The sequence below is a fragment of the Camelina sativa genome, chromosome 12 (genome assembly GCF_030686135.1).
Source record: "Camelina sativa cultivar CO46 ecotype springtype chromosome 12, ASM3068613v1".
Taxonomy (NCBI): Eukaryota; Viridiplantae; Streptophyta; class Magnoliopsida; order Brassicales; family Brassicaceae; genus Camelina; species Camelina sativa.
The window spans coordinates 11,598,799-11,609,457 of record NC_141891.1 but is presented as its reverse complement, the minus strand read 5'-3'; the positions used below and the strand labels follow the sequence as shown (position 1 = coordinate 11,609,457).

The 10,659-nt window shown below is 34.8% G+C and overlaps 1 protein-coding gene, 1 long non-coding RNA gene and 1 pseudogene across 15 annotated transcripts; all 3 read right to left on the bottom strand.

Annotated features, from left to right (window-relative positions):
- Window positions 1-109: 109 nt before the first annotated feature.
- LOC109128099 (uncharacterized) lies at window positions 110-1,394 on the bottom strand. Of its 3 annotated transcripts, none has more exons than XR_015575392.1 (3): window positions 1,127-1,393; window positions 682-1,038; window positions 110-576 (listed from the first exon to the last, which is right to left on the bottom strand). XR_015575392.1 is itself a non-coding variant. In XM_019233881.2 (2 exons), the coding sequence occupies exon 1, from the start codon at window positions 1,301-1,303 to the stop codon at window positions 743-745; it is 561 nt and encodes a 186-aa protein (XP_019089426.1). In that variant the 5' UTR covers window positions 1,304-1,394; the 3' UTR covers window positions 110-576; window positions 682-742. The 3 variants fall into 3 exon arrangements, 1 of the variants encoding a protein (XP_019089426.1); XR_015575393.1 differs by having other exon boundaries at window positions 1,302-1,393; XM_019233881.2 differs by having other exon boundaries at window positions 682-1,394.
- A 1,153-nt stretch (window positions 1,395-2,547) lies between these two features.
- Window positions 2,548-10,037, bottom strand: LOC147930409 (uncharacterized; annotated as a pseudogene).
- LOC104731405 (uncharacterized) lies at window positions 3,502-5,505 on the bottom strand. Of its 12 annotated transcripts, none has more exons than XR_015573635.1 (7): window positions 5,258-5,505; window positions 5,105-5,180; window positions 4,884-4,985; window positions 4,484-4,640; window positions 4,177-4,367; window positions 3,873-3,924; window positions 3,502-3,727 (listed from the first exon to the last, which is right to left on the bottom strand). It is a non-coding gene; the product is annotated as an uncharacterized LOC104731405 (long non-coding RNA). The 12 variants fall into 12 exon arrangements; XR_015573636.1 differs by having other exon boundaries at window positions 3,502-3,708; XR_015573632.1 differs by having other exon boundaries at window positions 3,502-3,705.
- Window positions 10,038-10,659: the final 622 nt, after the last annotated feature.

Sequence of the window (10,659 nt, the reverse complement as noted above, 5' to 3'; positions counted from 1 at the left end):
ACAAATGTATCCAAACTCCTCGCGAATAGTCATCCACTATTGTCAAGAAGTATCTTGCCCCAAAATGAGATGGTGTCCGATAAGGACCCCAAAGATCAACATGAATCAATTTAAAAATAAAAGATGTTTTATTCATACTGATTGGAAAACAATCTCTAGTCTGCTTGGCGCGGAGACAAACATCACACGCATTATTTAGATGAGCAACAGAAACTGAACAAGAAAAAATGGAAGCAAGCCTACAACCGCAGCTGATGGATGACCCATCCTCTTGTGCCACATCTCAAATGACTGATCCTCCTTTATTGTGTCTGCGGCTGCGGTCTCCATAATACTGCAGAAGTGAAATGTTCCTCTTACCAGCTCCAATCACCGTCCTCAAATTGCGGCCCTGAACCTCAAGAAAAGTGTCAGCCATATGAACAACACAACTGTTTTCATCCATCAACTGGCCCATAGAGATCAAGTCAGACTTGAAATCTTCCACAAAGTATACTGATTTCAGAACAAGGTTAGGACCAAGTTGTATTGTCCCTTCATTACGAGAGACCCTCTCTCTGCCATCTGCCATAATCACTAAAACCGGTGCCATATAACGCACATCAGACATCAGTTCAAACTTTCCTGTAAGATGGTGTGAAACCGATGTATCCATTATCCAAGATGGTAAAGAAAACGTACCCGTTACTTTCTCTGTGGTGTTTTCTTTGCCGGCATTGAGGATGATCTTGATGGAGCGCCACTATTGGTCGGTAATTCCACTCACTCCATCACGATCGTGATCTGTGATCACGTGATTAGCTTGCTCATGACCTTCCTCGTCCACATTAGGGACATACACTCGATTAGCATAAGTCATCGAACCACGACCTTTGCCACTAGTCGAACCTCCGCTTGAGCTAGAATCACCACGTCCCCTCCCTTGAATTGTTCGATTTTGTGGTCTATCTTCCCACCATTCTGGATAACCTATCACGGCATAGCAATTCTCTGCAACATGACCAAAGCGATTGCAGAGGCAATTGAAGACGGTATTGACTTCACGCAAGAAGTTTGGTTTCTTGGACGGAACGATTGCCAAACCAGCAGCAGAACGATTGCCAAACTTCTTGCGTGAAGTCAATACCGTCTTCATCCCGCAAGCCCATTCATCGTAGTTGATACCTTTCAGAAGTGGGTGAGAGATCACCGCACCAGGGTTATCTGCCGAGGTCAAGTGGCAAGGTGAGATGGTTCTTCTCATCTCTACAGTCGTGTTCGTTGCTGAAGCATGGGTCGGGTTTGGGGTTGGGATCGTTGACATCTCTTAAATGCCTAAAAAAACGAGATTTGTTTAAAGAAAAATTTTAGGCTCTGATACCATGAAAAGATAGCAGAGTCGATGAAATTGTGTGTCTATTATTCAATGAAACGAGTACATATATAGAAACAAATGAACTGTTATCTACAATCTAGTAGTATCTGAGCTACTATAGGATATACGAATCTATCCTTAAGATGCGGTCATAATCTAAGAAGATTTATTAGTTAACCAACTTTAACTAAAGTCTAATTCTAATAGTATGATGTCCAAAATATCAAAGTGAAAACTGGTTAAGATACCCGAATTCCATTTTAAAAAAATTATTTCAAAACCATTTCAAGTTTGTTTTATTTAAGTTCAAAAAATTACCTGATAGTAAAACGTTTACTGACTTTTCCATAGGCTGCTGGTCTCATTCTTTTTTTTTTTTTGACAAAAGGCTGGTGGTCTCAATAATCTCCAGAAGGTCTGCGTAAAATACCCAGATCCAAAAATCTAATATAAAACTGATCCAAAAAACCCGACCTGAACCCGTATCCGAAATTTAAAATCTCCAAATGCTTCTAAATCTTTAAATCCAAAAATCTGAACTTGAATTTGAATCTAAACGAATACCCAAATATATCAACAATATTAATATATAGTAGTTATATATTAGTAACTAGGGGATAACTCGTGCTACAGCACGAGATTATATTTTTTTTACTAATTTGTTTTTTTAATTTTCCTTTTTCTTGTCTGAGTTAGATATTTTAACTTATTTTCGAAGTTTATATAGTATTTAAAAATAAATATTTGTGGTTATACACTAATTCAGTCTCTTTATATAATCTCATTCTTTACATAATATAGCTGCTTACAAAATCAGACACACATCAATATTGAATAGTAGCTATATAAGAGGATATATATTCGACAATATCGTATAGTAGGTTCGTAAGAGATTACACACACAACAATATTGGACTATAGTTTTGTTGGTTTGTGTTCTAAGCAATAATAATAATTTGTGTTTATGAATGTTTAATATCCAAAGTAAACAATAAGAAAAAAAAAAGAATAGTAACAGTAGAAATGACTCATATAGTCATGAAAGTATCATATTCCTTCCTTAACCCATTCAACCACTTATTGTATTTAACCTGTAGACCAAATTAGAATAAATATAGAGTTAGTAGCATATATATTAGTCAAACGAAATTATAATATACCAAAAAATTAGGGATTACTTACCATTCCATTTTCTAATGAAGATTTTGGAAAACTTCTTTAAAAACAACATTGGTTGTCTTTGTTTGAGGTTTTCCCTCACTATCTGTTATCAGCATCTTCAATCCAGACTTTGATTTAACCCTTGATATTGCTACATATAACTGATCATGTGAGAAAACGGGTCTAGGCAAGTATACCAACATTTTCAAGAGATTGCCCTTGACTCTTATTGATAGTCATTGCAAAAGCAACTGATACTGGGAACTGTCTTCGACGCATTTTGAAAGGCAACCTAGCATCTGATGGTGATATCAACATCCTAGGTATGAGAACTATCTTACCAACTCGCGTACCAGTTAAAATCCGAGCTTGCAAAACATGGTCCGCCATTTGGGTGATCTGCAGTCTTGTACCATTCATTAAACCACCATGCGGATCAATATTTCTCATTAACATAATTGGACAACCTATTTTCAAACGAAGCCTATGATAAGGTATACCCGAAACCTTAATGGTATTAAGAAAATCTGGTGAGTAAACCTTATTTTTAATTGCACGTTTATCTTGAGGGTCAATTGAATCAGAACTTAGATAAATTATTTCTTCAGCTGAAAACATAAGAAAAAACAAAACCTAAATAAATGAATCCGATGAATTCACTACAAGAAATATGCGTATTATTAGCACACGAAAAACGCTATTATATCGTTTCGATGGCGATTTCGTAAACGCTATCTTTGCTGGTGCCATCTTAAAGGGGCCACATACAATAGCATTTTTTCTCTGTGCTATTAATTCTCTGCCTATAATAACGTCATAATATTGCTATATTAATATTATAAGTAGCGTTATTTATTTGCCATGTTATAATTAATATTAGCGAAATATTTGTACCATCGTTTTATCATCTGTAGCTAAATAATATTGCATTAATATGATTTATATGTATTATTATATATATATATATAAAATTTGGTCAAAAAATATATTTAAATATATTTTTATTTCATATAAAATCCATAAAAACCTATATAAGTCTTACAAAGATTAATCCAAACCAAATCTAATACAAAAAAATCAACTACTCTACTATTACAAGATAAGAGTACTAATATATGAGATCAATCATCATCTAATGCTCCTCTTCTTGCTTAATAGATCACCTGCTAAACCATAATTGATCTCTGCTTCTTCTTGCACAAAACAAAGAAACTAATACATGTCAACAGTTAATGACCAATGGTCAATATAATTTCTAAGGCATTATAACAAAGAACAACATTTCAGACACCATTCAGATCTTTAAAAACCCATATCAGTGAGATGCATTTTAAAATACGAGAAGTGTTAGAAATACCTCATGAGCAGAGATTTAATCGATCCTTTGCCTCATATTCAATCTATCAAACCTGTCAAACAAACGCATGAACATTAATTAAATAATGCTTAAGAAACAAATCTGCTTTGTCACCAATCTAAACACTGGTTTCTACAAAGATTTGGACTTGACGAATGATGCACCAAGCTCGAGCACACGTACAGTATAATAAAACCCAAACTTGTTCTTGAGGAGAGAGGACTTAAACCCTTAATACATGCTGAAGACTGAAACCTAAATGATAACTTATGAGAGCAAAACAATTAAAGAGACTGAAGCTCACCTAATTCTGTTTCAATTGACACAAGCTCTAGTTTCAAATCGCTTGAACGTTCTTAGATTCGACCAGGTACAAACTCAACAGTCAAGAGCTCCGACTTTGAGGCAGCAGAGTAGATAAAGAAATGCATGCTCATCGTAGATCCATAAAATGCATAACTCCTAATGTTCACCTCAACACATTTGTTTTCCTTACTATAACAGTAATATGGTTACACTAACAGATAGCAAATAAGGTTTAGTAACAACTAGAGATATCTGAACACATATACATTAGAAATGAGAAATATGGTTTGTAAGGGTCAACATACTTGATCTCCCTGAAGAAGTATGCTCAAAACTTCCAAATTAACTGCTTGGCTGTTGGCATCGGCATCTCTTTTAGCAAGAACTTGAACTGATTTTGTTATCTGTTATAGCCTCCATGAGTGACATCTTCTTCTCATACTCATCAAGCTCCTTCTGCAGCTATATATAGAAAAACCGATATCAATCCCATTTGTTATGTTTATCGAAAGCATAATTAAAAAAATCTGAAAAACAGGGACTGCATAAACAGGGACTACAACAATCACGATTCTAGAGTGAAACTGGCATATTACAAATCCAAAATTGTTGAATCCAATCTAAGGATTTATCAGCTAAAAATCAAAACCCACATCTTATACAACTAATTTTGAAGGATAAATCTGAAAAAAATTGAAACTTCACCTGCAAATAGCCTGCAAAGTAACCACTATCCACCTCAAGAGTTCAACTTGGAACAGCTTTCCTTCGGGAGAAAAAGTGTTGACTCCTCTGTCATAGTCGGTCCTTGCACAACAACAAAATCAGAAACCACATATAAGGCAAAACCACGATTGAAGTAAAGGAAGAAATTTTCGGTGAACCCAGAAGCAGAAGAAGATAGATTTGGTTTAAGATCGAGATACCTAGTGAGAAAAATCTTCTTCGGTGATTTCGATCTGTAAAACCTCTTGCAGTCCTTTGCTCAATAGACTCAAAACCCTAGAAGAAGAATAACATAAGTAACCCTAATTCCAAACCCAGATTCAAAAGGGGAAAGAGAGAGAGAAACAACAAACCTTCTCCGACGAGATGAAATTGACATTTTAATGAGAAGGTGAGAGCTACGGAGAGTAAAAGAAGAGCTAAAGGAGAACAACAACGAAGAATTTGGGTTGTAAGAAACGGATCTGGGTATGCAATGCTTATCTCTCGTCTCACTCATGGCTGCTTAGCCAAAACCTTGGCTTCTCCCTACTCTTAACCCTAGAGAGGAAGAAGAAGTGTGAATGAGATGAGGAAGAAAAAAGAGAAATGAAATGGTTTTCTTTTTTCGTTGGTTTAGAAAGAAAAAACAGAAATGGTTTTTTTTTTTTTTTTTTTTTTTAAACTCTAGAGCTTCTACTTGTAGTGGCAAAAGGACTGACTTTTAGTCAATTTTTACGAAGTGTTAGCGGAAAGAGTGATTTTTGATTCCCGCTTACATATTTTATTATATAGACTCATTTTTAAAATTTTATCAATAATAACACTTGCAAAAACTGCGCTATCTTTTTCTGCTATCAATACCCATATTTCTTGTAGTGATTAAGTCTGAAGGATTACTAACAATAAATAAAGGACGAATAAAGATGAACTAACCGTTTAGACTTGATAACATGACATCATTGATAGAATTGACATCTTCATTGGTAGGGCAAAGAATAGCTTGTTCTTGGAAAAATTTAGGATCCTTTTGGTGGCAAAGTTATTTCCGTAAACAGCTTCAATGATTGACTCTAACGAAGAGGAACCCTCTGGAATAAGTAACTCTTGTGGGATATCTATTTCACACACACCATCATTAGGCTCATTAATTTTTCGTTCTCCAACTGCCAGTATCTATTTTGAAAACTCTTCTATCTCACTGGCCTCTTGTTTACCAATGTCTTGAAGCAACCTCATATTCTTTGTCAGTCGTAAAACTTTGCACTGATTCCATAAGTATGAAGAGTTTAATGATGCATTGACAATCGCTTCCCTTCCTGCGCCAACAATAACAGGAAGAATTTGTCTGAAATCACCTCCAAAAAGGACAACTTTTCCTCCAAACAATTTGTCTTCTTTACTCCTCATAATATCTTTCAAGCTTATGTCTAATGTCTCAAAGCAGTATTTACCCATCATTGGAGCTTCATCCCATATGATTAACTTTGCTTCTTCAACCAACGCACCAAGTTCTGAGCTCCGTGACATGTTGCAAGTAGAAGTTTCATTTGGATTTAAAAGAAGGGCAAACCTAGAGTGAGCTGTTCTTTCTCCTTCCAGCAGTAGAGATGCGATACCGCTAGATGCCGAATTGAGAACAATGTGGCTATTTGATCTTATTGCTGCAGACAATACTTTTCACAAAAATATTTTCCCTGTTCCTCCAAATCCATATAAAAAAAAAGACACCACCTTTGTCATTGATTATAGCTTCCATTATCTCATCATAGATCTTCTATTGTTCTTCTGTTAGCATCTTTTTCCAACCAGCATGTTTCTTTGCTAAATCTTCACGGTTGTAGTTGAGTTCATCCATTATCAACTGATTAGGCAATGTTACATCTTCAAGGGATATGTGTGGCATAAGCTTGTATTTCTTCAATGAACATCCATTTCTTTTCAATAGCTTCTGTAACTCTCTTAGTAGCAATTTCTGTTTTTCCAGGTCTGACAAACAAAAGTCTAGCCAGAAAAATATTTACTCATATGGTTAGAGAAATTAAATTAAGCTATCATATATTTAATCAATGATATATAGTAAAATTACTAGTAGCTATAGAAGTAAAAATATATATGGACGTTGTGTCCTCTGTTTTTCTTTTCTCTCAATATCTTCTGAAAAGATTTTCCATGTTTCTTCCCATACAGTTTTAGGAGAAGTTAAACTTTCAGATATAAGCATTATCACAAAAAGTCTACGACAAAACTTTGATGAACACCAAAAATTAGCTTCCTTTATGCCTTCAATATACTCTATGTCATCATCTAGCAAACCTAGAGCAAAGCATGTCTCTTTATAGATTTTATAAACAACACCTTTGACAGTTTTGATGTCGTTGAAACTGGTAGGACCTTTTTTGCTGTTTATGAGAATTCGAAGATGGTAGGAATCTTCTAAATTATGTGGCACATAATTGATTCGCCCAATAGAGAAACTAGTTCTACCTCTCGGACGAAACTCTTTCTTCTTTTTATCATAGATGTATTTATTTGGAATCTGTTCATATGTAAGCTTTCTTGCTTCCTCATCCCTTAGACACAACTCAAACCAAGCTGTAAACATCGTGTGATCAAGAGTTGGGCGATTTAATACGGTAGTTGGCTTGTCGCCATCTTTGTAGAAAACAGGTTGCTTCCCTTCCTCATGGAATGTAAGTTTGACAACAGGTGTTGTTCTATAGTGTATAGGATACTGATTCGTCCTCCAGAAAGCTTCACATGCGGAAACATATCTGCAAAATGTAAAAATTCATATCATTCAGTTCATTTCACAGGGTATCATCTTATAAAACTATTTAAACATGTTTTAGAATGTAATATAGATAAACCTGCAGTCAAAGAAATCTTGAACATCATCCTTTTTTTTTGATGAGTTAATATTGACACCGTCGGAGGTATACTCTGTTTCATCCTCTTCTTGACCGGCCTCAACAGATACAGTAACACGATCTTGACCTTTGTGCACATACTTAAATAAGTAATTGACCAATCCAGTTTGGTTACACCATTCGACGTTAATGTGAGCTCGGTACTTTAGAGAAAGTATTCTGTTGTATGGGACGACATATGTATTGTTGCACTTGAAACCATTCTTGTCTATAAAACGACTATCATCCCTCCTCCTATAAATTGGATATCCATCTCTGTCTAAGTTTGTTGTATCAACAAACTCTTTAGGATAGAATTTTGAACATTTTCCTGCAACCATACACGGAGAGTTCATATTCGCACTTCCACAAGAACCATGAATCATACATTCTTTGACAACTTCGTAGAGTTCTGGATCTTATCTTTATCTGGAATTTCAGCAGAAATTATCTTGTCGATATGATCGGCTGTTGGGAACTTATGTTTTTAATCCATCCAAACAATAATATGAGCATGAGGAAGACCTCTTTTCTGAAACTCAATATGATAAATAGCTGCAAAATAGATTATGTTTATAAATTTAAGTCTTTTCAATGAAACATATTAAATAAGTTTAAAATGTAAGATATTAGTCGAAGAGATTTACCTGAAACTGTTTTGCCCAATATATGTTTTTTAGTTAAATCATCCATAAATTTCTCTAGTTTCATCTTAAAAATCCTGCAAATGATGTCAGTCTGATCATCAGCTTTCAAATTCTTCTGGTTGACGAATCTTGTGATTTCTGGCCACTTCGCGTTGCAAGTGAAGGTTATAAAAAGGTCTGGGAACCCGAAATGTTTACATGTAGCCATAGCATCCAAATAATTTTGCCTCATATAACTTGGTCCACCGGTGAAAGAAGGTGGAATAATAACTCTGTTACCACGATTTGTGAGATCATTTTCTCCATCATCCGCTGCTTGCTGAACCTCCTCTATGTTTGAACTCCTTAATTTCTTCTGGTTTTTTTTAGGTATAGGAGACGATTAGACTCAATCATAGTATAAGTATCAACCAAGAACTGCTGGATTAAACGCTTAGACCGGAATAATAGATGTTTCTCATCTTCCCTTTCGTGTAGCCTATACGCGTACCACTGCCTCATACTTATATCCTTTCGCTTCTTCTTCTTTGATCCTTTTTTAACCATCTTTTTTAAACCCAATGTGTATCCATCTTCACCGAGTGGGAATAAAAGAGGATATTGCAGAGCAAGATAAGATATATGACACTCATGAATTCTTTTCAACTTACCAGATTGCATTTCAACCACTATATCATGCTTATTCATTTCGTTATGGAAATCTCTAGGTATCAATGCAGCAACTTCAGAAGCAGTAGGCAAGTTATATTTGGTGCCATCTTTCTCACGTGTAGACACGATTCGCATATGGAAATTTGCTTTTTCTTTTTCCAAAGCAAATCTATCTCTTGCATAACGAAAATGTTGTACGTAAGGATTTATCTCATTCAACATCTTCTGCAGTTTTTCAACAATTTCCTCTTTGAACTTCCTCTTTTCGGATGGATTCTCATCATCTTTACCTTTAGTGAAAATAGAATTAGAATAAGAAAGGATCAAATAGTGTAAATGAAAAAAAATGTAAAATAATTTGAAAAATAAATTTTTGGATTTAGATTTACCTCATTATATTCATTCGGTTTGCTACTTCATTTTCAGTATCAACAATATATAACTGTTGAAACTTTGGATAGTCGCCAGGTTTGGGTTTCAAAGAACCCATTAGATGATAATTTTCGCCTTGTAGAGCAAACATAGAAGGTCCTCGACCTTTCTTTACTTAACGATCGACTTTACCTCCTATAGAGGTAAATGAGAATATCATGTTATAAACTCTGATATTGTCTCGGAAATGTTTGGCTAAGTCATCATCAGATGTTAATAACCACAATAGCAAAGGTGGAGATTTTTTCAACGTCGGTAGTTGAATTTGTCCATGCATGCAGCATCCACTGTATATTGGTGTTTTTGTATTCTTCCTCCTATTTAATCTTTCACCATACCAGAAAATAGCACCACAATCCTTACATGTGTGGATAAGATCACCGTCATCATCATAAGCTGAATGTATCAAAAAGTCTGTTTATTAAATATGTTCGAAACTCACTATCCAGTATAGAAAAAAACAAAATTGTGCTAACTATACCATCTTTTGGGTTCTTCGTCTTCTGTTTCTCCATGCAATTTATATTGTCCTTGACAGTTGATTTAGGTTTACCAAACACCTTTTAAAAAGCCTCATCAAAAAGGTTTAGGAACTCATAACGACATTTAGCTTCTTTCTGTTTATCTTCAATAGTTTTTGAAATCGGCTCTGAATTAGAGTCAGAATCATTAGTATCAGATGGGTCATCAGGTTCATCTTCTTGACTACTACAATCAAAGACTTGTTGTTTATATTCAGCTTCTGAATCATCTGACAAACAACATTTTTAAGATATATATAATGAATTGAATAAGTATTGAGTGAAAATTAGTAGAGACAATGAGAACTATACCACTAACATAATCCTCAAGTTCTGAGTTGTCTTCTTGATCATATGTGTTATCCAAATCTCTGAATTTACTGATAGTATTGTTATCCTCAGAAGGATAAGATGAAGAAACACTTAATTTGCCTGGTTTAAAAATTAGGGGGGTTAGTAAAATAAACACTTTTTTGAGATTTTGAATAGAATAGATTACTAAATAGACTAAATAATTGGAAATAAAATTGTTTACCGAATCTAGTTTGTTGTTTTTTTACTGATGTCGTCACTTGGATCTGTGATACTTGGTAGCAACGAATGAGTTGTATTTTGA